At 47.8% G+C, this 26,690-nt stretch overlaps 1 protein-coding gene and 1 pseudogene across 4 annotated transcripts; one reads left to right on the top strand and one right to left on the bottom strand.

The window, feature by feature from the left end:
- Positions 1-340: 340 nt before the first annotated feature.
- Slc43a3 (solute carrier family 43 member 3) lies at positions 341-21,922 on the bottom strand. 4 transcript variants are annotated; one of them, XM_052182842.1, is made up of 13 exons: positions 21,841-21,922; positions 20,683-21,028; positions 20,226-20,355; positions 17,957-18,003; positions 15,215-15,291; positions 14,912-15,004; positions 12,050-12,189; positions 10,632-10,729; positions 8,835-9,044; positions 8,494-8,613; positions 4,001-4,187; positions 2,563-2,677; positions 341-1,169 (listed from the first exon to the last, which is right to left on the bottom strand). In XM_052182842.1, exons 2-13 carry the CDS (start codon positions 20,864-20,866, stop codon positions 1,071-1,073), a joined length of 1,500 nt encoding a protein of 499 aa, XP_052038802.1. In that variant the 5' UTR covers positions 20,867-21,028; positions 21,841-21,922; the 3' UTR covers positions 341-1,070. The 4 variants fall into 4 exon arrangements, with proteins under 4 accessions (XP_052038802.1, XP_052038800.1, XP_052038801.1 ...); XM_052182840.1 differs by lacking the exon at positions 21,841-21,922 and adding an exon at positions 21,635-21,827; XM_052182841.1 differs by lacking the exon at positions 21,841-21,922 and adding an exon at positions 21,645-21,827.
- On the top strand, positions 21,659-26,575 carry LOC127684786 (glyceraldehyde-3-phosphate dehydrogenase-like; annotated as a pseudogene).
- The last annotated feature ends 115 nt before the right edge of the window (positions 26,576-26,690 follow it).

Genomic DNA, 26,690 nt, shown 5'->3' with positions numbered 1-26,690 from the left:
TCAGTAGTTACAGGGCTTTCCCAGGGGCTACTGACAGAACTGAGACTTATCTGTGGACCATCTGCATACAGCTAGTGCCATGAATCAGGAAAATAGGGTATTGACTAAGGTTGAAGGGTATAGAGGGGGGGGGACTCAGAAAGTTCACATCCAAGGACCCAGGAGCTTGCCCCACCGCTGTGCCCCAATTCTATGTCAGGCTGCCATGCTATAGTGCACAACCAGATCCCCCCTACCTCCACCCTGCACCCAGTCCCCAAAGGTGGCGCCTCCCCACTAACACACCCATGCATTTGTACAAGCACACGTTCATGCAAACTCAAAGAGGTAGAAGCAGTAGTTTCCTTAAACATAGAGACTTTATTATTGTATAAAATTATTCCCTAGAGAAGTCATTTATTTGTTTAATGTGTCCGGATGTTTTGTCCGCATATATGTCTGTGCACAAGCATGCAGTGCTCATGGAGGGACTGCAGTTACAGTTTGTGAGCCACTATGTGGGTGCTAGAAACCAAACCCAGGGCCTCTGGAAGAGCAGCCAGTGCTCTTAAGAGTTAAATCATCTCTCAAGCCTGGAGCTAATTATATATAAAAAGTTGCCTACATCAATAAATATCCCTTTTCCTGAAGAGCGGACATTGCCCACAGGCAGGATATGAAGTGCCGTCCAAAATCTTTCTGGCTAACCAGTCAGTTGGATTGCAAGTCCTTTGGGATAGCATGGCTCTTGGACATATCTCCCTGTCCCTTGCAGTGAGCTCTGCTGTGGCCCTATGCAGGGAGCAACTTCCTGCTCCCAAACTGAGAATTCATACAAAGTTTTGCTTTGGGTTGGTGTGAAGGCTAGCTACTTGGCCACAGAAATTCTCTTCTTGGTGATCAAAAGTCCTGGATTGCATTTAAATGCCTTGTTTTTTGTTTCTGTTTTTTGTTTGTTGCTGTTTAAGAAAAACTATGGCTTCCTACTACAGTTCTCCTGGGTAGGCAATGTCTTTGTGGACACTGGGTCATCAAAGTCGAGTAAGGAGCAGGAAAGGTATCAACAAGGCTAGAGAGTGAGGGCTTCTGGGCTAGGCATCCACAGACGATTTGGTCTTCTCAGCACGGCATTCACGGTACACCAGGAAGGGATGAACCAATGTCAGAAAAATGGCAAGCCCCATCGATACCTGGGGAAACAACAAAGAGGGGCCACTCCAGCAACTCTGAGCTGCACTATCGCCAACAGAAGGGCCAAAGGCCTACTTGGTCTATGGCCTATTTTCTACCTAGACTCTAAGGTGACCTGAAGGACTTTATGTTTATTTTCATAATTTTTTCCCTTTCTTTCTTGAGACAGGCTCAGGCTGACCTTGAAAGTCTAATCCATCTCCCAAGTGCTGGAATTATAGGATGAACCACCATACATGACTTAGTAAGTGCTCGCAATTGAACTCAGGGCCTTGTGCATGCTAAACAAGCCCTCTAGCAATAAGCCACATACCAGCCTCTATTAAACCTATTTCTTGGTTGAGGAAACAATGGTCTAAAGGGCACCAGTGACCTGCACGAGGTCCTGTGAGAAGCTGGGGAGGCATCTGTTTGACTACATCTAGATGTTGAGTTAGGGCTCCTGACGCCTTCAGCATAGTACTCTTGTTCCTTCTATAGTGACAGACTTAGATACTTGCTCTACAAAAAATTACTATATTTATGTGTGGTGTGTGGTGTGTGTGTGTGTGTGTGTGTGTGTGTGTGTGTGTAGGTGCCATGGACCACATGCAGAGGTCAGAGGACAACTTGTAACAGTTGGGTCTTTCCCTCCACCACAGGTCCTAGGGATCAAACTGAAGTACTCTATTGGCAGCAAGCGCCCTTACCCACCAAGCCGTCTCTCCACCCTGATGATCTCTTTTTAAAGAGGCAAGCAGGTTGATCTGTGACCAGAACACTGACTCCCAAGTACATAGGCCTCTATGCCTTAACTGACCATGACCATGAGTATCTGAGTTTGTAAGTCATTTGATCTCTTTGGTTTGAAATTTCCCTCAAAACTTGGAGAGCCCTGATTACCTCCTAGGGCTGGGCCTTTAGCATCTACTGAGTATGAGGCCCAGGGGTCAAAGCATGAAGCTCCTGTCCTTCAAATGTAGTATAAGCTATAGTCTCAGGTAGAAGTCAGACTTAGCCTGCACTAACTGAAAGTAGGAAACCTTTTTGCTTGAAATTCTGAGAGGATTTTGCATCCTATTCTGGAGTAACACATATTTGTCCTTACTCACAACCCTTTTCTCCAGACCTATGAAAAGCACAGGCTTTCTGGGAGGTGGTACGGTGTTAATCCTGAGTCCTTGGGAAGCCCCAGATCAAGTCAGGTTTCTGCCTGTGACCCTAGTTTGAGAAGTGAAACCCTAAATATTCCCTTTTTGCACTACTGAAGCCTCTAACACATCCAGGCCTCCTGAGCCAGCTTAGGGCGCCCCCTGCTGGGTCCCTTGCAGTAGGTCCCTGTGCAGTAGGTAACCTTTCTAGTCAAGAGCCTACACACAGGCTGGCCAGAAATGGGCCCTGCATGATACTCACATACACAGCGTTGCTCTCAGAGGGGACTTTGAACAGAGGGAACTGCAGCAGAGACACAACAGCTGACAAGGCCATCACCAGCCCAAAGAGCTTTCCAAAATGTTCTGAGGGAAAACTAGGGAGAGAAAAATAGAGGTTTCAGTGAGCTTTACAGATTCCCCCTACCACCCCGGACAACTACTCCCACTCTAAGTAGGGGCCTAGTGTTTGAGAAAGTTTACCAGCCAACTCCTCTGTCACAGGCCTGCCCTTCACCCATCCACTGCAAGCCCTTTCTCCTACCACTCTGCTCCGTTCTAACCACAAGACACAGAGAACGTACTATACTGAGTTCTACGGGAACAGAAGGGACCCAGGCCCAGGCTATGCCCTACGGAAGGTCTTAAGGAAAAGACAGAGGCAGTTGCTATCACAAAAAGCAAGAATGGAGTGCCAGAGACACAAAGACAGGAAAATACCTTTCTACCTCTGTTAGCATTCAGTCTAAACTCTGCCCTGTAGGGAGCTGCTTGCTCCCGCGCCCTTAAAATGGCGTGGGTTTCCGCTTTCCACCTTCCGGCTGGCGGGCTCCCTGTCGTAAACAAGTCCTTATTTGGGTGGAGCCTGTTGAGTCTTGCACCTTCCGTGTGGATACAGCAATGCCCACGTGGCTAAGCCTGATTGGCTGGCTATTAGTATTTAAGGGCTGGGCTGATTCTCTCTGGGGGTCAGAAGAAGCTTGTACAGGGATCCTGAGTAAACTGCTTGAAGAAGATCTTCCTGTATTGCATCATTCCTTGCCAGCGAGGGTGGTCGCGACACTGCCCCACAGTTACCTGGCAACAGCCAGGGATGCTCCTCCCCACAGTTACCTGACAACATCCAAATAGTCCTGGCCTACTATAAAAGGGGCTGCCTGCCTCTCCTCCCTCTTCTTGTTCCCTTGCTTCTCTCTGCCCCTGCTCTCCCCTTTCCTTCCCTTCCCCCTCTCTCTACATGCTCATGGCCATGGCCGGCCTCTGCTTCTCTAGTCTCTCCCTCTCTCTGCCTTTCTTTGCCTCTGCTCCCCTCTTAACTCCCCTCCCATGCCCTGAATAAATTCTATTGGCTGGTCCCTCAGGGGGAAGAAATGCCTTCCCCCTGAGGGACCAAGGGGCCCACTGAGACATCCCTTCTCCCACACTGACCACACCCCTCCACAGACTGTACCCCCTCTCTCTTTATCTTCTTATAAGCACGTCAACCTCTTCTCTGGGAGAGCTAAAATAGAGGTGGGTAGTGGCGGGAAATAAGAGTTCACAGAGATTCTCCCTGGACACAGAGGCTCTGGGGTGTGAATGTTCCATCCTTCCCTCCTGTATCCACACCCAGCCACGGCCCTTCTACATGACCCTCACCTCCAGCTGACCCACGATTTCTTCATTGCCAGCCCACGTTCCTTCTCCCTGAGCTCACTTACGCCAGCGTGAGGAAGGCAGCATTGCACCCATACAGGAAGGAGCGGCTGACCACTTGCAGGATGAAGGTGGCGTACTGTAGCTGTATGACAGGAATGGAGGCACACAGGGTAAAGCCCAGGGACAGCAGAGACGTCAGGGCCAGCGAAGGCACCATGGAGCAGAGAGCCACAGCCTCAGATGAGGAACCTGGTTCAGAGGGAAACAGAGGTGCCTGTCATCATGCCCAAAGGAGATCAAGAAACGCCAAGAGAGATCAGAACTAACCAAACGGGACCAGGTCATAGCTCAGTAGCAACTCCTCAGTGTTAATAACTGTCCTCCTACACTTCGATCACATGTGTCTGATCCTCTCAGTTCCACAGGGCTTCCTAACTCACTCAGAGATGCAGTGGTCTCTGAACAGGCTCCATACCCACTGTTGCCCCCTGCAACCTAGAACCAAAGATGATGATGGTGATGATGACGATGATTGTTTATACAGAACTGGTAACAGTAAAGGACTAAAGCAATCCAAACTGTTGCCAACAGAGGCACGTGGTACCAAGGACAAGCCAGCCACGTAACAGAGAACTAGGCAGCAGTTATCAGGGTGAGGAGGCTCTCAGAATAAAGAGAGGGCCATAGAAAAGACAACTGCATGGCTGTGCAAATGATGCTCCGTATTTGAGCTAAGTGAGGGGCACATGTATGTGCTTACACAGGTGCGTGCTGGATGTTAAAGCAAGACAATGAGGAAAGGAGGAAATAAGGGAAAACAAGAAGCAGAGGAGGAACTATAAGTCTCGTTTCCCAGTTTTGGTTTTGAGGAAATGTAACTGCTTAACTTGTGAATGTTTTCAACAAAATTCAAAGAAGAAAAGTGCAAGTGAAGCTATCCCAAAATACCAGAAACAAACAAACAAACAATGAAACCAACAGACATAACCGTGACTAGCTGGACTCGTATATGTGTGAAGCACATGCACATATGTGAGTTTGCATGTAGGGTCACTGAAGCAAAAGAAAGGAGACCGTGGAGTGCAGAAATACCTTCTACGAGAGAGGGTGACATGCAGGCAGGAAGGGAGGAGGAGGGACAACGCCACTGTCACACTGAAAGTAAGGAATGCCATTAGGAAGCCCACCACCTGCCTGCGAACTTTAAAAATTAATCTTGAAAAGGATGACCATATAAGGAGAGAGAAGACACCCAACCTGAAGACTCTAAATATTGTTTACCACTAGAGACCCAAGACTGGTTGGAGCAAATGCCAATTTCAAGTTTGGCTCAGGAGACATGTCCAGTTAGACAGACCCAAACCTTTCACAGCACCAGACAGCAAGGGCGCTGACTGAAGTTGAGTTGTGTCTGAGAGTCCCACATTCTAGACTGGTAAAGTTTCCAGTGGTCAAAGATGGGTCAATGCAAGCCTGAAGAAGAATGGTGAGAGCCCGTGAGATGGCTCAGCTGGTAAAGAGGCCTGTCGCCAGCCTGGAAACCCACCTTCCGTTGCTGGGACCCACAGAGTAGGAAGAGAAAACTGAGCCCCACAAGTTGTCCTCTGAACTTTGCAGGCACATCTCAACATGCACCCGCCCACCCGCGCAGCAACATATGCCTTACATGCCTTTAAGCTCAGTACTGAGGAAGCAGAACTCACACATCTTTGTGAGTTCAAAGCCAGTCTGGTCATAGTGAGTTCTAGACCAGCTAGGGATATATAGTGAGAGCCAGTCTAAAACACACACACACACACACACACTCACATGCACACATACACATACACACACTCACATGCATGCACACACACACACACTCACATGCATACATACACATACACACATACTCACATGCATGCACACACACACACTCACATGCACACATACACACACACTCACATATATTCACACACATACACACACACACAGTGAAGGCCAGATTGCAGATGAGAGAAAGAGCATTTGCAGAGCACATGAGAAGCCCTGAGCTCCATCTCCAGAACTGAAGAGAAAGTCAGAGCAGGATGGACCATGTCAGATATACTGCGCAACTTAAATGTTTTGTTTGTTCAAACAAAGCAATCTTCCCTAAAAAGAAAAAAAGAAAAAGAAAAAAATAGGTAAGATTCTATCTCATGGTATACACATAAGAAATTCTCAAAAATAAAGTTCTTTTAAAACAAAAGTTTTAGAAACTCAGACATAAGATGAGACCATTGCGCTTCAGTATGTAGACAGCTAGACTCTAAAGACAGTCATCCCACTTGTCTCTGGCGGGGCGTGCGGTCACTGCGTTTCATCCTGAAACTGGTTAAGCGGAGGGGGAAGGCAAGCGTCTCCTTCAGTGTAAAGAAACGGTGTGAGAAGCTGTGTCTTCTGGAGGAATCATAGCTGCTAAAAGCCAAAGGAAAGATGGAAATAGCACCCTAATCAAATCACGGGTCTCAAATTGATCACAGTGGTTGCAAAATCATTAGCTGCTTGGCCTGATGGGAAACTTTATAATGGATGGATCAGACCAAGTTCTGAAACAACTGATCTATCTCAGTGTCATAACGGCAAAGACCGTAAATAGCGGGGGCCTGTGACGGAACCAGAGAAGCCACAACTCTGTTTCTACTTACTCTTGCCAAAAAAGAAAAAAGAAAAAAAGAAAAGAGAAGAAACTGAGTTTCCTCCAAGCTTTGAATCTGCCTGTTTACAGGAAATGAATGCCCAGTCAAAAGAACCCATTCATGAAATACCCAAAAGATGCCAAGTCCAAATGTGGGAAATCTGACAGGAAAAATATCCCACTTTCTTCAACAAATAAACAAGAGGGGAGGCACTGATGTAAATTGTGAAAGAAAGAGTTGGTGATACAACTCAGTGGCAAAGTATTTGCTTGGCATGCATGAGACTCGGGTATCTATTCCTGGTACCGAAAAAGAAGAGAGAGAAAGAAGTCTGTTAGGTAGGTATGGTAGTAAGCCTGTAATGCGAGCACTTGGAAAGTGACAGCCGAAAGATCAGAAGTTCAAGACCATCCAAAACTACATAGTAAGTCCAAGGCCAGCCTTGGATACGTAGTAACTTTAAGGCTAGCCTAAGCTAGATGAGAGCATGTCCTAAATAAATATTTAAAAATAAAGATACAAAGCACACATCAATGGAACTTTGTTCTTTCGACTTTGAGTGGACTTTGTATGGAGACGCTGAACAAATCAGTCAGGAAACAGTGTACTGAGGTCAACCGGGAGATGTGAAAGGCAGTTAGTTGCATATTAGAAAATACTAAGAAATTGATGGGATTTTCATGGTGATATTGATTGAATGGAGACTGTCTTTATTAAGGAGAGCCTATGAAGTATCTGCAGGTAGTCCTGCAGTGGGGTAGGGGTGCAGAGAGTTGAGAGGAGGACGGAGACAAAGCAGTCACCGTGCTCCCTCCTTTTCTCCTGTATCGCCCCGCTCACACAGGGTAGGACATTCTGGCATCGTTCTGCTCTGCCAATCAGACCCAAGGAGCACATTCTATCTCTGAGGTACAGTGAGCAGCCTGAAGCCTTCTTCTGCTCTTTCCTGCAACTCTCTCAAACTCTGCCCCTGGTTAGCTTGACTCACTCACAGAAAGGATCCAGATGGCTGAATACCTATCTCTGTCCGCTCTGTCACACCACTGTGGTCTCCGCTCTGTCACACCACAGTGGTCTCTGCTCTGTCACACCACTGTGGTCTCCGCTCTGTCACACCACTGTGGTCTCCGCTCTGTCACACCACTGTGGTCTCCGCTCTGTCACACCACTGTGGTCTCCGCTCTGTCAGACCACTGTGGTCTTCAGCCAACATCAAGCTTGTCCCCTTCCCCTCCCCTCTTGGTCTTTTCTATCCTGGTTCTGAAGAAGCCTTCCCTGACAACAACCCTGCCTCACCCAGAACAGGCAATGCGCCCTTCTTAGTATCCATAGTCTGCTGCTCGTTCATGCCGCATGCTCACAGTGACTCACAGTAGAGCTATATGCAGAAAAACCCATCGGAAGCCAAAAATACCAGCAAGCTGAAAATGTATTTAACATACCTAGCCTGTGGGGTATCATGGCTCAGCATACACTAGCTCAAATATGCTCAGAACATTTCACATCAGCTGGGCAAACCCACCCAACAGTGAGCCCACGATCCAATAAACTGTTGGCTCTCTCATGTGACTTGTGGACAATGGAAACAGGAAAACAGAGTGGCTGTGTGGGCGTGACTCCGCCTGGTCATGGACTCCAGCACTCCATCGGTAACAGGCCGTCTATTCTTTATAGATTGCTACTACTTCTGGATTAATACAGCTGAAGAAGACAAGATTTACCTGTCTTATCCACGTTAAATCCCCATGGCACTGGGGATTTAAATAACCATGACTGACACAAAATGTATGACCAAGGGTTGAATGGATGGGTGACACAGTCAGAGAGAAAGGGTAAAGGCAAAGACAAGGGGACTGTGGAGGTCTATGAAGATCTCGTCTCCTGGATCCCAGGCTCACCTGTCCTTTTGGCTTCCTTCTGATACTTCTGTTTAAGGCGGTCCATGAGTAAGCCATTCCATGGGGCACACAGCACACCAAAAAACTGGGTGATGGCGAAGGCATTTGTGTAGGCACTGACTTGTGAAGGCACGAAAAAATAGGGGTTAGGCGAGAAGAAATTTTCAGGCTACTTCACAAGAGAAGACTCTTCCCATCTCACCCTTCTCTCCAGCCCTCCTCCCCAGACCCTCTGTAGCCGCTCTGGAATACATAGCTTTGTTGGCACGGCATCTGTGTCTGTTCAGGGCCCTAGGTTCCTACTTGAGACTTCCCGAAAGACTCCTCTGAAGCCCACATACCTTTCACTCTATCCTCACCAGCCAACTTGATGAGTAGAGAGTTGAGGGTGCCAATGAAGAGGTAATGCCACAGCTGTATGATAGACAGCCACACCACGTGCAAGATGAATCGGCGAGAGAGCACGCAGCGTCGAAAAGAGTGCTGCTGCTGCTGCTGCTGCTGCTCCTGCTGCTGCTGCTCCTGCTGCTGCTGCTCTGGTCCAAAGTTCTCTGATAGGGAAGGGAGGAACTCAGCATAAATGACAGGGAAGGAGGAAGGGTTGGGTGGGACAGAGTGGCCCTTACAAGACAGTCTCAGGCCTAAGTTCACCGTCCACTCTTGTCTTCTAAGAGCCAAGTAAAATTCCCCCAGCCCCTCTGCCATGCTCGTCATCTTGCCCTTCCACCTTGGATGCCTCTCCTCCTGTTCCTTGGTGTCCTGAAATCTGATCTGTCTCTCACAGCCCGCTCAATGACACTTCTTGCCATAGTACTTTCCTGATCGTTCTCAGCCAAGATGATGTAATGAAAACCAAGGAGAATGTTGGAACAGAGTGAGGGTTAAGATGGACAGCAGTTGTTCTGTCTACTCTGTGTCCCCTACCTTTCTTTTGATCCCAGAATCCTTCATTTCCTTAGGACTCCCTTGTTCTCTCTGGTTCAATTGGGACCATGAGTTAAATATTCTGTTCCTCACCCAGTTGACCAATTAACTCATTCTCCCTAAGTAGGCAGACTGGCTAAGACTTTAATATACAGGAATGCTCAGAGGCAGCCCGGTTCCATACCTCTGTAGCCTGGCAGGTTCACTCTCCTCTGGATTATGCGAGCCTTTCACATCCTCTTACTCTTTTTATTGTTTGAGACAAGGTCTTATGTAGCCCAGACTGGCCTCGAACTCACGATGTAGTTAAGGTTGGCATTGAACTTCTGATCCTCCTTTCCATTATGCCTGGATGTATACAGTGCTGGGACTGAACCCAGGGTTTATATTTGCATATTAGGCAAGGGCTCTACCAACTGAGCTACAACCCTGGCCCCTATTCTTTTTTTTTTAACAAATAAGTTTTATTGTGTGTATTTAAAGCACAAAACATGCTGTCATCGGGTACATATAGATAGTAAAATGGTTACCATAGCAAAGCAAATTAACATATCCATCACCTCACATTGTTGCCCATTTTTTTTTGTGTGTGCCAAGAACAGCTAAAATCTGCTCATATAGAAAAAAACATATATCTCAAATACAATGTAATTCTATTAACTGCCCTGCTCTGGAAACTGCTTTCTCTTGCCCAGCTGCTACTTCTGCCCTATGACCTGCCTCACTCCAACCCCTCCCTCTTCTTCCTATTTTTACTTCTACTGTAGCTAACAATGGTTTATAATATTCATAAGCAAAGACTCAGAGCAGACAGAGGAGGGAAAGGAGGAAGTGATGGGGACGGTATGGATGGAAAGGGGTCAGAGCCAAGAGTCATACAGACATAGAGACACAGATGCCAACCTTGGTGCCCTAGGATCCCAGGAGAGGGCAAGACCAGAGTATAGGATCAGGGCAACGGAAGACAGATTTCAGCGTGAGGAGAGCTGAGGTATGGGGTGGATAAGGTAAGAAAGAGGCACTGAAAATACACGAAGTCGCTGCCCTTTCGGGGTCCTCTCTAAAGTGAGGGGATTGAAAATGCTTATGGGCATTTTCTCCTTGCACAGCATGGCTTCATTCTTAATGACTTCCTGGAATTCAAAAGCAGAGGAGCAGCCACCAAGCCTGGGGCTGCCAGTGTCTGCAGGGGATGTGGGTGAAGCAGAACTCACCTTCCTTCGGCGGCAGACACTCCTTGGACTGCAGCTCCTTGGTTTCATGCTCAGCTGCTTTATTCTCTTTCTTTCTAGTGCCAAACCTGGAGCACAAGCTGTGGGAACAGAAGCCCCAGCACTCAGCCCGAGGACTGTGAACCTGACCAGAACCAGACCAGAAAACAGCACAGAGGCTCCTCATCCTACTTCACACAGGATCACTTTTGAACAACCTGATGGTCAAGTGGCAACCTAGGCCGACTAAATCAGAATGTCTGTCAGCAAATAGCCAGTTTCCATGTTTCTATCTTACTTTTTATTGTAATGATCTGACTGATTCTGACACAAGTTTGGGGTATCCTAGAAGTATGGAAGAAGAGACTGGGTCTTGTTACAAGTCTCGGCTCTGAATCTTCCTCATGTGGCTCCAGCTTTACCTCGCAGAGCCTCATTTTCACAGATGAAAAACGAAGGCACTGCTATGAGTACACAGCCATCAGTGTATAGCCATCAGTGCACGGCCATCAGCACACAGCATTTAGTGCATGGCTATCAGTACACGGCCATTAGGACATGGCTATCAGCAGGAAATGCGACTGTGAGAATGAACTCACGGAGCACATGGGGCACAACAAGTAGCAATCGAACAGCAAATGAAGATGCCCCCTTGACTCCCTATACCTGGCAGCCGGCTCGATCATGGCACCACACCTCCTCTGTCTCCATCCTGGGCAATGGGACACGGCCCATTTCTCATCATTATCTAGGCTAGACATGTGAACTGCTCCAGCCAAGATAATGGAGCATACAAGTGATACATCTATTCCAAGTTGAAGCCTCAAAGAACTGGGTGCATTACTGCCCCCTCTCTGAACCCCAGAACCACTATGTGCACACACCCAAGCAAGAATGCTGGGACATTATTAGCCTGTGACGCAGATATTCCTGTAACTCCAAACCCAACGTAAGCAAGGCCCTGGCAGCCCAGCCAACTCCCTGCTAACACATCAGATGATTGGAGGCATAAATGATAAGATCATCCAAGTCTGGCTCAGATGTAAGGAATAAATTCTTAGGATCTGGAGACATGGCTCAGCTGTTAAGAGGACTCTCTGCTCCTTCAGAGGATCCAGGCTTGGGTCCTAGTGCCCATATAGCAGCTCACACCCATCTGTAACTGTAATTCTAGGTGACCTGACACCCTTTTCTGACCTTCATAGACACCAACGGTATGCATGGTACACATACATTTACACAGGCAAAACACTCATATACACAAAATAAAAATAAGCTAATGTTTAAAAAAGAAAAAGAAAAATGAAATGCCTGGCATGCTCGCTATGCAGGAGTAGCTAATGAATACACTCTTCTCCTATAGCAGGGTCTTTCCTTTTTCCTACCTTGGATCAGATGAGATATTGGCCCGTCATGCTTACCCGTAGCTGTAGTTGGGAGGCAGTGGGTAGGGGATATGTCCCTGGGGCATCAGAAGTAAAGTACGCCCTACATGCCAGATACTGCAGACAGACAGGAAGATGAAGGAAGACCTGAGGCTGATGCCCTGCTCATAAAGAAGCTGTGGAGAAAAGAGCAATACATCAGGACAACACCAGTGCTCCCAGGAGCATAGAGACCATAGTCAAAAGTGTAGAGAGAAACCCAAGTGCCTGTGGACAGATGAATGAATGAGCAAAATGTGGTACAGCCACTTGATGGACTATACCGCAGCCTTTACAAAAGGAAGAATATCATGACACATACCCCAGTCCTGATGAACCTTGAGAACTTGACATCAAATGAAGATAGCCAGTCCCCAAACGATAAATTCTGTATTATTCTACTTATGGGAGACTCTTAAGACAGTCAGAGTCTGGAAACGGGGGCTGGAGGAATGAGGAACTTGTGTTGAATGGGTACAGGGTTCCAATTTTATAATGTGAAAGTTTCTCGAAATGGATGATGGTGGCTGGTTGTTCAATAGCATAAATGCACCTAAACTACTAACCTGTACACTTAAAAGATGGTTATAGGTTGGCAAAATGGTTCAGTGGGTAAAGGTGCCTGCTTCCAAGGTTGATGATCTAATCATAACCTTACGATTATATGGTGGATGGACTCCTTCAAGTTGTCTTCTGACCTTCACAGACATGCTGTGTGGCCTGCCCCTACAATCTTGTGACACCTCAAATCTCATGACTCTCAGAGATCTTTTTGCTTAATGCTGTTCCAGCCGCCCCCCACCCCCCAACAGCAAGAAGTCCTTCTGGCAACTCTTCACACAAGAGGTCAGCTTACAAAACACATCTGTGGGAAGCTACAGAGGGACCCTCCCCTGTGTTCTTCGGGGTAACTCAAAAGGAACCTCTAAATTCCTCAACTTCCAGGTTAGAAACCACAAATTGAGACAAACCTCTTCCGCCTTCAGAGAGGAGATGCATCCAGGTAAGCTTAGCCTGGTAAGGGAAGGGAACCTGGAAAATGGCTCTTGCACCACCAGCAAAGGGTCTGGAGAGCCTCAGGGACTCAGACTTTCTTGTCCAGGTGCTCACAGGACTAAGTGAGGTTCATGAGCCCATGGGCAGCCTAGCAAAAGCCCAGAGAGAAGCCCAGGTTGGACAGTTCAGGGTTCACCATTTTTCCACTCCTGTTGACAGTCCTTGTGTTCCAGCTGGTTGCCTCAGAATCAAAGTTGGTTACTACAGTGTCAACTATTACACCTTCCTTCCCAATGCAATCTTCAAAGAGGAAGAACAGAGAGAGGCAGGGAAGAAGGCTTCTGTTGTTGCAACTAGGTCTTGGGTAGGCCCGGCAGACTTCAAGCTCACTGTATAAAATAGGATGACCTTGACTTTCCGATCCTCCGGCCCTCATCTCCCTGGTGCTGGGATGAAAGGTGTGCTGCCAAGCTTGATTCTACAGTGCTGGGGCTTGAACTTCATGCTTGCGAGACAGGTCTTCTAACAACTGAGCCAGCCTCCAACCTAAAGGTTTTCTTCTATTCTGCTTCCAAAAGCCCTCCTTCAGGGAGGAAACGTCCCCTGAAGTTCTACACTATACACCCACTTCATCTCATTGCAAGGATATGACATGCCCGCCTCTACCTGTCAGTGGTAGTAGAGACAGTTTGTCAGCATTAGCTTAGATCAACCAGAAATCATTCCAAGGGTTAGACAAGGCACTAGCCAAATAAAACTGTTAGCAATGACTTAAACACTAAAATCATTAAGAAAGCCAAGTATGGTGATTCCTGCATAACCACAGCACTAGAGAGCCTAAGGCAAAAAGATTGAAAGTTTGAGGCTAGCCTGGGCTACAAGATTCAGTCCGGTCTGTCCTACACAGTCAGACACTGTCTCAAAAATAAATTAATTGAATCTAGGTGCCATGACACGTCTATAATCCCAGCACTCGGAAGGCTAAGGACGAATGATCATGAGTTTAAGAACAAACTGGACGACACGGGGAGTCTTGAACCAGCTTAAGAGGCCTTTTCTTAAACAATAATAACAATTAATTAATTTAATAAAAAAACAAAACCATTAGCAGAGTGGTTGTTAATGGGCTTCTAATATCCTTGCCAAGAGTTTGTTCTCCTGATACTCACAACCAGCCCTTGGGAGAGATAGAAAGGCCCCTGTGTAGTCTCTAAGGCCCTCACTAGCCTCTGCTACCTACTTTTCCAAGGTGGAAGCACATACTTCTTTTCAGCAAATGCTACTTTTTACAGAGTTCCCAGTTTCTGTCCATCCCTGACCCAACTGTATCATGATTGAATCTTCCTTCTTCACTGAGCAGAGACTATACGCTTAGTATAAAGGGAGGGGACTTAGTGGTCCCAAGCTCATCTCTAGAGATAAACAGGCCTAAGTTCAGGTTCAAATATCTTAGTTGCCAGTGCAGGACCTCTGGCAGGCATCACGATCTCCCTAACACTCACGTGTGTTACCCAAGGAGTGTGCAAACCTCCAGGACTGGCAGAAGTCATGCAGGGCTCACAGGACAAGCATCTGGAATTAATAAGGGCTCAAGTGTTCAATAAATGTTAAGTGAGTATTGTGTGTGTGAAAGTGTACAGAGGCTAGAGGACAGCCTTAAATATCTTTCATCAGGAGACAGGGTCTCCCAGTGGCCTTAAGATTTGCCTGTTTGTAACTCTCTACGCTGGGATTACAAGGGTACACCAGGACACTTGGCCTTTTTACAGGGATTCCGGGAGTCTAACTCAGGCAGCTGTGCTCACACAGTAGGCACTTTACTAACTGGGCTATCTCCTCAGCCCCAGCTTCAGGTACTCCTACCTTAATGATGAGGAACACGGCTGAGGAAGAGTCAAATGCCCCATTGTAGAGGGTGATGATGGTTGAACGGTGTTTGCCAAAGAGATTCCCAATCTGGAGACGACAAGACAAACTTAGCTGTCTTATGAAACAATTATTTACCCTCCTCAGTACCCAAGTGTGTGCCAGGCATGATTAACATCTCCACCCTCTTGCACCCCAATTCCTTCCATCCACTCTAGTTTGGGTCAACCCCTCTGGAAACAAATGATGTCTGCACCTCCCTCCGCTTCCTGGACAAGGGAGGAGGACACAGGCTCACACCTGTAGGTTGGTGATGAGGAAGAGGATTCCTCCCACTGCGAGCATGGGCATGGCTAGAAAGAGCAGCATGGCGGTGTCTAGAATGATAAAAGTCACAGGAGTGAGTGGTGATTTCCTTGGAACCCAAAGCCCAAGAAGCTGTACTCTCCTCCAGAAGGCTCCAGCTCCCATCAGCTATATGGGAACAGTCGTTTGGTTTTTGTTTTTGTTTTTTTGTTTTTTCCTTTTGGTTTTAGTTTTAGTTTTTTTTTTTCAATCTTCAGTTGTCTCTGATGCAGCTTATAGGAAGATAATTGTTCTGTTAACTGAATACCACTCTTTAATTGCAAAAATGAAAAATTGTGGTTATGTGTAGATATTCTGAATGCTTCTAAGTAAATTCAATTTTTTTATTAGTTAAAAAAAAAAAAAAGTCGGCGGTGGTGGTGCACGCCTGTAATACCAGCACTTGGGAGGCAGAGGCAGATGGATTTCTGAGTTCGAGGCCAACCTGGTCTACAGAGTGAGTTCCAGGACAGCCAGGGCTACACAGAGAAACCCTGTCTCGGAAAAAAAAAAAAAAAAAAAGGAAGAAGAAGAAAAGGAGTAACTTTTGCACAGGGTAATCCAAAGCTTATTCGTATATTAGGCCTGCTCTAGCATCCTCTATTTTTCCCACATTTTATTTGTGTGTGTGTGTATGTGTGTGTGTGTGTGTGTTAGGTGTGTGTGTATGTGTGTGTGTATTAGGTGTGTGTGTATATGTGTGTATGTGTGTGTGTGTATATGTGTGTGGTAATGTATGTGTATGTGAGGGTATTATGTGTGTGTGTGGTAATATATGTTTATGTGTGTGCATGCACGTGTATGTATGTGGTATGTATGTGTATTATGTGTATGTGTGTGGGGTAATATGTATGTGATATGTATGTGTATATGTGTGTGTATGTGGTATGTATGTTTATTATGTGTATATGTGTGTGTGGTAATGTGTGTGTATGTAGTATGTGTGTATGTGTATGCGTGCGTGCACACTGGTGTATGTGTGAAGGCCAAAGGACAACCTGTGGGAGTTGGGTCTCTCCTTCTACCATGTGGGTTCTGGTAGAATCAAACTCAGGTCATCAGACTTGGTGGCAGACATCATTACCCACTAAGACATTGTGACAACTTCTTAACCTCCTCTTAAGTAACTACTGTTCGATGCCTAGAGAAGCTCTGGAAAGATATGATTTTAGAGATGAGTCAGTCACGCTATTTGCCATTCACTGTCTGTTGTTGACACATGTACATCTCTCCTAATGAGCTAAAGAGTGGAGATCAGTTTCACAGTAAAATCATTCTAGCACTAACACTTTTCCCAAAACAAAAGTCCTGATTTATGGAGGAAGAGAGACTCTTGCTTGGAGAGTGTGGTGATGTGAATAGGAATGGCCTCATAGGTCCATAGATTCGAATGCTTGGTCTTTACAGAGTGGAGTACTTGACAGGGCCTAGGAGGTGTGGCCTTGTTGGAGGAAGTGCCTCCCTTAGGTGTGGGCTGTGGAATCGCAGAAGCCTCCACGTCTCTCTCTCTCCTTGCTGACTGCAGATCCAGTTGTAGAACTCTCAGCTACCTCTCCAGCACTGTCTCCCTGTGCACCAAGGCTCTTCCCGCCATGCTGATAACAGACTAATCCTCTGAAACAGTGAGCCAGCCCCAATCACATGCTTTCTTTTATAAGAATTGCCTTGGTCATGTGTCTCAATGCAACATTGACTAAGACAGCTGGGGTGTTGGCTTAGTCAGTAAAGAATTTTCCCTGCAAGCATGAGGATCTGTGGCCAGCAAGTAGAGGCTAACCAGCCCGAAGCGAGTAAGTTAGCTAATAAAGCAAGAGCTGCTGCCTCAAAAACACAAGACACCTGAGGGGGCCAAGGTAGATTTCTGGCTTCTACTTAGACGTAAGTAAGTACACGCACACTCAAGTGAGAGCACACATCAACACATATACATAAGTAAATAATAACATAAAAAAGTAACGGGGGATTCTTGCTCAAAACTCACAAATGTAAATACATACATAAGTAATGGTTTAAATAAATAAAAGGCTTAGCTTATTCCTCAACTCTTACAAATGTGACTTCTTGTGATTTGTTTAGACCAAAACACCAAAGTCCCTGGGTTGGCTGAACACGAGCGAGCGGAAACTCCCTCATGACATCAGCTGGCTCTCTCACAGGCTGTTACACAACAGATCTCACTATTTTCATTTCTCAAGCCCCAAAATTAAGCCACCTAACCTGCCCCTGGGGAAGAATGTTGCGAGTTACCTCTTGGCCAATCTAACCTCCTGCTTCTAGGTCCACTTCCCACATACTTATCCATGCATGGCCTGAGGAGAGTCATTGAACTAGTCCCTGCTCAGCCTCATCTTAGCTCGGTTTTCTCCCCCCACATAACAGAGGGAAGGAAAACAGGCAAGGCTGGAATGCACAGACTTTTATAGGAAATCACTGAGCGCAATGCTTTGCACACAACAGGGCTGTTGATTTTGATTCTGCTAAGTAAAGATTATTTTCAAAATTATCATACATGTTACCAAAAAAAAGCAGAACATTTTAATACTGTATAGATATAATTCTTTCTTTGGTAGGATAAATTTCTCACAGGCAATGTGGGTCTATGAAAATATCATGGGCCCTTTGCCTTCTGCACCTGGCCCATCCATCCACTCCCTCCATCCATCCATCCGTCCCTCCCTCCCAGCTGCCTGCCCTCACCTGCAGAGGTGAAGGCAATGATGAGTGTGGCGCAGGTGTAGGAAAATCTGAAATACAGAAGCATCCAGTTAGAAGAAGAAACGTGAGGACTGAGCAGGAGTCGGCTCAGCGGACATCCAGCACTAGCTAGAACTTGACAGCACTGTCAGCGGGGGATCTCCAGGGTTACAGCCACTTCTGAGAGGTCAGCACCAGAGAAGTCCTGATAGACTGAGAGGTAGTCCTGACCCCATAGCTAGTGAGCATGATAGTAAATCTCGAGGGTAAACTTGATGAGAACCTAGAATCACCTGGGCCATGGATTGATTAACTGATCCCAGAAGGCCCAGCCGAACTGGAGTGGAACTAGTTGGATGGCAGAGGATCCTGGGCTGTATAAAAACGGGAAGGTGAGCTCAGCTGCCCCCATCTTCTGTATGACTTCACATGCAATGTGAACAGCTCCCTCAAGCTCATGCTGGATGCATGTCCCACCACGATGGACGGAAACCTGGAGCCAGGAGAAGGCTTCCTCCCTTGAGCTGCTTTTATCATGGTATTTTATCCCAGTCACAAGAAAGTAACTAGTCCACAGTCCAGTGCCTAAGGCTAAACTGGGAAATCTTGGGTAATGAGTTCAACTGATATGTAAAAGACTCAGGAATACTGTAGGTAAGGCACAGACCCTCTTGTCCTGAGGCCAGCCCCTTGGGAGAGCGGGCTGATGCCCGGCCTACAAATCAAAACCTGGAATTCTAATTTCATCTCCACATAAGACTTTGGACAAGGTGCTGCCTTTCTCTGGGCCTCGGCAGCCTTTTCTGGAAAAGGAAAGGGTTCGTTAGCATGCAACCAAGAATAGTTATGAATTCGAATTAAGAGAATCATACACTTAGTAAAAAAAAATTTATCAAGATTGTGTGTGTGTGTGTGTATGTCTGTGTAACTGGACTGCATGGTTGTTGAAGAGTTCAGGCGACAACTCAGTGTCACAATATCAGAAGGGTTGGACATGCCTGGATCAGAATGATCTAGATTCCAAACTCAAAAGTCATTGAGTTCACAGCGAGGGGTGTGGCTTAGGAGTCGGGGTGGTTTGAATGACTATGCCCCCACAGGCTCATAGGAGTCTATCCTTGCTTTCTAGCTGTTGGAGAGGAGTAGGAGGCACGGCCTTGTTGGAGGAGGTGTGTACTGGTGTCTAGCTGAGATGCCACACCACGCCCCCCCCTCCCCCCAGCTTCCTGGTTGAGGATCCAGATTGAGCTCTTACAGCTGTTCGGCAGCCTTAAGGCCAAACCTTCCCGACACCACCACAGACTCTGGAACCATAAACTCAAAATGTTTCCTTTTATAAGTTGCTTTGGTCATATATTTTTTTTTATCACAGCAATAGAAAAGTCACCAACACAGAAGTAGACACTTGCCTGCCTTTCACGAAGCCCTGAGTTCCATTCCCAGCAGCATTTAAAAAAATAAATAAATAAAACAAAGTTCAAGTGATTCTAGGATAAATGCCAAAGCTCCTGGGCCCCCTTAGTGGTGGAGGACTTTGTAAAGGTAGATAACAAAGGTGGTATTCGAAAGCAGACGGTTAAAGGACATGTGGCAGAGAAGAAACAACAGGAAACAAAATTCAAGCTTATGTCTGCTTCATTCTCCCCAAAGCTTAAGGGTAAGGGACTTGCTTTACTCTCTGTTTTCCTATCCTTCTGACAGATCTCCACATATATGCTCCTGCCATAGGCTGTATCGGGGCTCAGCAGCCTCCTGCTTATCAGTGAACCTGGCCACGGGCCTTATTGTAATCAGGAAGCAACAGAACCCTGTAAAAGAACATGAGGTCTCTGACTCATTTGCAAGGGAAAACCCTATCGCAAGAGCCCCCTGTCTAATCAGTGGGAACCTGACATTTCACCACTGGGAGGGGCTACTCAGAAGATGATAGGCAGGAGAGAATGAGAGCGAAACCTGGACCACCTAGATGTGAGGCCCTACCAGAAATGAGCCCGGGAATTCAAGGGACAAGGAAAGCAGAGAGTATCGACTATACATCTTGTTAATTTTGAAACCCTGGTCTCTCAGGAAGTTGAGTATATAACAGGATAAGACATTACCAACTACAGGGGAAGGTGGAAAGGAAAGGGGACCCAGCATGGAGGAAGAGGGTGGTGCTACCAGAGTCCACAGACTGGACCCAACTGCAGGGGCAGGGTTTCCCTCCAAGCCAGACTGCTGCCTAGACACTCCCTCTCCCGCGCTTCTGCCCAGGCTGGGGCTCTAGACTCACATGGCTATCAGGCGGGCCACAGTCGTCTTGAAGCGGTCAAAGATGTAGCCAGTGGGGAAGGTCATGAAGTTGTTCATGAAGGATGCCAGGGTGAAGATGAGTGAGAACTTCTCGTCCTGCGCTTGTTGGTCTGGGAAAGAAAAGCTCTTAGAAACCCGGATTATGTGAGACAGAATCAGAGTCCCCCCCACTCCCCAACCTTCCTGCCAGGTTAGTTGCCAAAACAGCCTCCCCTGTACCTTGAACAACTTGGCTGACCAGAAAGCTACTAAGTTGCATTAAAATGTATCGGTCTCTAAAGATCCTTTAAAAGCTGGTACTTCCTCCAGGGCTGAGAGGGGGGCTGACGGTCCCTCCCTCATAGAAAGGCTGGCAGGGTGAACAGAGACCTCCCAACTCTTTTCCAGCTCCCCAGAACCAGGCACGGCTTCCTTTAAAAAGTCATCTTTGTCCTTACCGGAGGGCCCTGTTTCATTGCTCCTGAGAAAGCAGTCCTGGTCACAGGGCTTTAAAAAGTAGTTTTCTGCTTTGAACACAAACAACAGTGAAGTCCAGCCAAAGAGGACACCAGCAAAGCCGATGCACTCCAGGAGCCCGGTCACGAAGGTGGCCAAGTAAAGGGGCCGGCCCTGGCTTGCCATGGCCTGAGGTGAAGCGGGTCCTCAGCTCCAGCGCCGCCGCAGCCGACCACTGGCAGTGATGTGTGGGAAATTCCTTTGGCAAGCCCTCGAATTCAATGAGCCCTCTTGTTCCAGCTGTCTCTGGATTGAGCAAGAAATGCCATGGGATGGTTTGTCTGGACCCTGGAAAATAAGGCAGAAGCAGCCTTGATACAGGAAGCTTGTGAGGAAGACAGCGGAGGGAAAGGGGTCCTCAGGAGAAAGGCCTTGATGCTTTGGAAAGCAAAACCTTTCATACATGACCAGGGAAGGTGGCTTAGCCATAGGATATTATCTAGAGTTCATTCCCAAACATGGAAAAGCAAAAACAACAGCACCCACTCCCCAACACCCGCCAAAATACTATTCACACATCCTTCCATTCACAGCATCTGCAAAACTACCCATGGCAGTCTCAATGGCAACACATGTCATTCAGGAAAAAAAAAAAAATCCTGACTAATGTCTGGGGACATCACAAGCGGAGGTAGGAACCCCGAGAACCCCCGACTTGAAAGTGTGCATACAGTCCACCAAAAGTGCAGGCACCCTGAGCATTCGAAGGCCTGAGCTCAGGCAAATGCTCGGCTACAGCTGGAACTCTTCAGTGCGACATAGTGAAACAAAAACTTCTGAAGGTTTTGTGAACTTGTCCCGAGGTCGCAGGGCTACTTGGTCACCATGAAAAATACCCCAACAAGAGCCTTGTCTAGGACCACAATTCCCATCCCCCACGCTGCCTCTACCGACATTCACTAACTTCCACCAGGCCATATGTCCCTCTCTAGCCGGCAGCCACGCTCTCCCAGATCGCGGTCTCCGCAGCCCCGCCGCCACCAGGACACCGCCTTCCACCACGACCTGGCAGCCCAGAACCGCCCTGCTCGGCTCTGCCCGCCCCGCTCTGCCCGGCCCGACCCAGCCCAGCTCGGCCAGACCCGGCCCAGAATCCTTACCCAGTCCTACCCGCGTGGTCCAAGCCTGAACCTGGGCCGAGTTTCCCGCTCTCATCGCCCCTCCCACTCCTCTGCCTCCTCCTCCCTGCCGCCTCCTGCCCACCCGCCCTGGTCTCCATCACTTCCTTCTTTAACAAAACAAAAACAAAAACAAAAACTCAGTCCATTGGTTGGGTGCAAATGTCTGCTTCTGACTCTTTCAGCTGCTTGTTGGGTCTTTCAGAGAGCAGTCATGCTAGGTCCCTTTTTGTGAGCGCTCCATAGCCTCTGAAGAGTGTCAGGTATTGGGATCTCCCCCTGAGCTGGATCCCATCATGGGCCTGTCGCTAGACCTTTTCCTCAGGCTCCTCTCCATTTCCATCCCTGCAGTTCTTTCAGATGGGAACAATTATGGGTCAGAGTTTTGACTGCGGGATGGCAACCCCCTCCCTCACTTGATGCCCTGTCTTTCTGCTGGAGATGGGCTCTATAAGTTCCCTCTCCCCAATGTAGGTCATTTCATCTAAGGTCCCTTTGAGTTCTGAGAGTCTCTCACCTCCCGGGTCTCTGGTACATTCTGGAGGGTCCCCCAACATCCCACCTCCTGAGTTTGCCTGTTTCCCTTCTGTGTGAGAACCCTCAGGGATTTCAGTCCTTTTCTCCCACCCAATACCGGATCATGTTCCCGTCTCCACACACCCTGACCCCCTTTCCCTCCCTGGTCCCTCCCTCCCTCTCCCAAGAGGGACTGAGGTGTCCTCACTTGGGCCCTTCAGCTTGTTGACCTTTTTGAGTTCTGTAGGCTGTATCTTGGGTATTTGGCATTTTGGGGGGGGGGGCTAATATCCACTTATTAGTGAGTACATACCATGCATGTCCTTTTAAGTCTGAGTTGCTTCACTCAGGATGATATTTTCCATCCATTTGCCTACAAAATTCAGGATGTCCTCTTTCTTAATAGCTGAGTAGTATTCCATTGTGTAAATGAACCACATTTTCTGTATCCATTCTTCTGTGGTGGGACATCTGGGTTGTTTCCAGCTTTTGGCTACCACAAACAAGGATGCTATAAACATAGTGGAACATGTGCCCCTGTGGCATGGTGGGGTATCTTTTGGGTATATTCCCAAGAGTGGTATTGCTGGGTCTTCAGGTAGATCTAGTTTCAGTTTTCTGAGGACCCTCCAGATTGATTTCCAGAGTGGTTGTACCAGAAGCTGCTGACCTGCAGTTGTATTAGGGAAAGCTGGAAGAAGCTGAGGAGGAGGGTAACCAGGTAGGAGGACCAACAGTCTCAATTACCCTGCACTCCTGTGATCTCTCAGACATTGGACCACCAACCAGGCAGCACACACCAGCTGATATGAGGTCCCCAACACATATACAGCAGAGAACTGCCGGGTCTGGGTTTAGTCAGAGATGATGCACCTAACCCTCAAGAGACTGGAGGCCCCAGGGAGGTTAGAGGTCTGGTGGAGTAGGGGTGGAGGTTGGGGACATCCTCGTGGAGGGGGGGAAGGGGAAGGGTTGGGGGGAGTGGAGAGAAGGGATGCGGAACAGTTGCAGGGTGGACCAGGAGGTGAATAAAATCTGGAGTTTAAAATAAAATAAAATAAAACTAAATAATGCTTCTTTTTTTCCTATTTCAACAGCTGTCTAGGATTCAGACAGGGTCTTTTTTGCTCTCTTTTGACTGACTTTAAATTTTATCCTGCCTAGGCCACCCTAACCAAGCTAGTTTTAACTCAGTTCCAGGCGCTGGTCCAAACAGAGATCAAAGGCACGTGACTGCCATTGTGTTTCCAGTGGATTACCTTGTCCACGCGGGTGGCTTCCCGCTTGCTCATCACTCGCTGCCCACCGCAAGTTTATCCCCAGAGCTCCCAAGAAAACCCCACCCTAAAACCATGGAGCTGGAATCAGGACAAAGGTGCTTATCAGAAACCATCGCTGGAGGGGGCCCTGCCTTTCACCTCTAAGGGTCCTTTTCATTGTTCCCCCCACCCCTGCTGAAGCCCCCAGCCCAGGTTCTAAGAGAGGCTTCCTGCCAGACTGCATTGATTAACTATTCATTCATCACCCCATCTTTTATTAATCAAAGACATTTATAATTGCCCATCGGAGCTTGTGATCAGCATGAGATAGCTAGCCTAGCCAGCTGTGTTGCTCAGTCCAGCCCAGAGCAGACAAGTTGATGTCTTCCTCGCCTGAACCGCCTGAACCGCCTGAGCCTGAACTGTGGGTCTCTCCTCTCCTTTGAGAGAGAGCTTTTTTTTGCATTAGATGCTGACACCACGCCCAGCTTCCTGGTTCAGGCCTCTGTCCACAGGGAGATGGTGGGAAGGGGAGCACCAGGAAGTGTTGTCCAGGTCACCACCAAAACAAAGTATCAAAAGTGGCTGTTCAAGTGACTTACTAGAGAGGGAGGGCGCTGCCACCCTACACCTCAGTGACTTCAAAGGTGGCAGGCTCAGTCCAACAACAGACTCACTAACTGCCCCACTAAAATGGCTTCAAAGCACCTTAGTTATAGGAGCTCTCCTCAAAGAGAAGTCCATCTGGAGCGGATTCAGCAGACTAGCTGCAGAGAAGTGGGATTTCCAGTTTGTAGTTATCTCTGGGCCAGAGAGGGAGCTCAGTGAAGAACCCTGAGAGGACTTTGCCCCAAGGTCATGCCACACAGCCCCAAAATTGCCTAACGCCCAAACCTCTGCTCTTAACATGTCCAGTCTCCACACCAGCTGTTGGGACATTGCAGAAAACATGTCTTTTCTTTAAAAAATTAAAAATTAAATTAAATTATAAAGGGGGGAGGATGAGGATGGGGAACTAAAAATACAACAAGTGGACACAAAAGGAAGTTCAGAGCAAGATTTTTCGTTCTCCTGCAAGTCACAAAGACACCGCTGTGAATGCAAGCCCAGCCTCAGCACCGGCTCATGTGTTGCTCTCCTGAGAACCTGGATAAGGAGCTGGAAAGAGCAAAGGAAGAAGAGAAAAGGTCAATGCCAAGATAAAGAGAATTTAGAATGCAAATCAGCAGGCGCAGTCAGGAAAGCACAGCTCAGGAGGCCAGAGAAGAGCGCAGGCCTCAGGAAAAACCAGCCTAGACTTCAGTAGCTCCTCTCTCCCACGTGGTAGGAATCTTACCCTACACCCTACTTGACCACAGAAGGCACTGCTTCTAGTAACAGGACAGACCCATAGACATTGCCAAGTGCAAATCTTACACTATTCTAAGTCCTTAGAATATATTTTTTTTTCACATTTTAAAAATTGGATATTTTCTTTATTTACATTTTAAATGTTTTCCCCTTTCCAGGTCTCCTCTTCGGAAACCCCCATCCCTCCCCACTTCCCCTGCCTCTATGAAGGTGCTCCCCCCCCCACACACACACACTCCTGCCTTCCCCTCTGGCATTCCCCTACACTGAGGCATCAAACACCCTCAGGCCCAAGGGCCTCTTCTCCCACTGATGTCCAACAAGGCCATCCTTTGTCACATATGTAGCTGGAGCCGTGGGTCCCTCCATGTGTACTCTTTGGTTGGTGGTCCAGTCCCCGGAACTCTGGGGGTTACTTAGTACTATTCACTTTGGTTCCTGAAGCTAGCAGAGGCAGGGGCTGTTCTGATCAGCCTATAGCTGCTCTCCAATGAGGATTTTCTTGTAATATCAGAGAGACATGTGATTGTAATAAGGTCTGACTTGGTTCTCTGCTCCTCCCTGTTCCAGAGACAGTCGCATCTTCTTGTGCAGTTCCAGCCTCATCCCGTAGACACAGTGGTGAGGGTCAGTGTAAACAGTATTGGGCACCTGGTTATCAGGGCTGCCTTCTGCTCTGCATCTGGCAAAGTGGAGATTGTTGCCATCAACGACCCCTTTGTTGACCTCAACTACATGGTCTACATGCTCCAGTCTGACTCCACCCACGGCAAATTCAACGGCACAGTCAGGGCTGAGAATGGGAAGCTTGTCATCAATGGAAGCCCATCACCATCTTCCAGGAGCGAGATCCGGCTAGCATCAAATGGGGCAATGCTGGTGGTGAGTATGTCATGGAGTCTACTGGCGTCTTCACCACCAGGGAGAAGGCTGGGGGCCCACTTGAAGGGTAGGGCCAAAAGAGTCATCATCTCTGCCCCTTCTGCCAATGTCCCCATGTTTGTGATGGGTGTGAACCACGAGAAATATGGCAACTCACTCAAGATTGTCAGCAATGCATCCTGTACCACCAACTGCTTAGGTCATCGGACAATGGAGGGCTCATGACCACCGTCCATGACATCACTGCCACTCGGAAACTGTGGATGGCTCCTCTCGTGATGGCCGTGGGGCTGCTCAGAACACCATCCCTGCATCCACTGGTACTGCCAAGGCTGTGGGCAAGGTCATCCCAGAGCTGACAAGAAGCTCACTGGCATGGCCTTCTGTGGTCCTACCCCCAATGTATCCATTGTGGATCTGACACGCCGCCTGGAGAAACCTGCGAAGTATGAGGACACCAAGAAGGTGATGAAGCAGGGATCCACGGGCCCACTAAAGGGCATCCTGGGCTACACTGTATCCTGGGCTACACTGAAGACCAAGTTGTCTCCTGCAATTTCAACAGCAACTCCTACTCTTCCACCTTTGATGCTGGGCCTAGCATTGCTCTCCATGACAACTTTGTAAAGCTCATTTCCTGGTATGACAATGAACATGGCTACAGCAACAGGGTGGTGGACCTCATGGCCTACACAGCCTCCAAGGAGTAAGAAGGCCTGGACCACCCACCCCAGCAAGGACACTGAGAGCAAGAGAGAGGCCCTCAGTTGCTGAGGATGTCCCAACTTGGCCCCCAACACTGACCATCTCCTTCACAATTTCCAT

Source organism: Apodemus sylvaticus, chromosome 5 (genome assembly GCF_947179515.1).
Source record: "Apodemus sylvaticus chromosome 5, mApoSyl1.1, whole genome shotgun sequence".
Taxonomy (NCBI): Eukaryota; Metazoa; Chordata; class Mammalia; order Rodentia; family Muridae; genus Apodemus; species Apodemus sylvaticus.
Note: the sequence above shows the minus strand (reverse complement) of the source record. Positions and strands in the feature narration are given on the sequence as shown.

Excerpts from the sequence above, each read along its gene's own strand:
- Slc43a3 (XM_052182842.1), bottom strand. The coding sequence starts at position 20,866 with ATGGCAAGCCAGGGCCGGCCCCTTTACTTGGCCACCTTCGTGACCGGG. Across the intron at positions 15,292-17,956 it reads CATTGCCTTCACCTCTGCAG|ACACCGCCATGCTGCTCTTT; the intron begins GTGAGGGCAGGC and ends TTATCATTCTAG. Across the intron at positions 15,005-15,214 it reads TCCTCATCACCAACCTACAG|ATTGGGAATCTCTTTGGCAA; the intron begins GTGTGAGCCTGT and ends TGTCGTCTCCAG.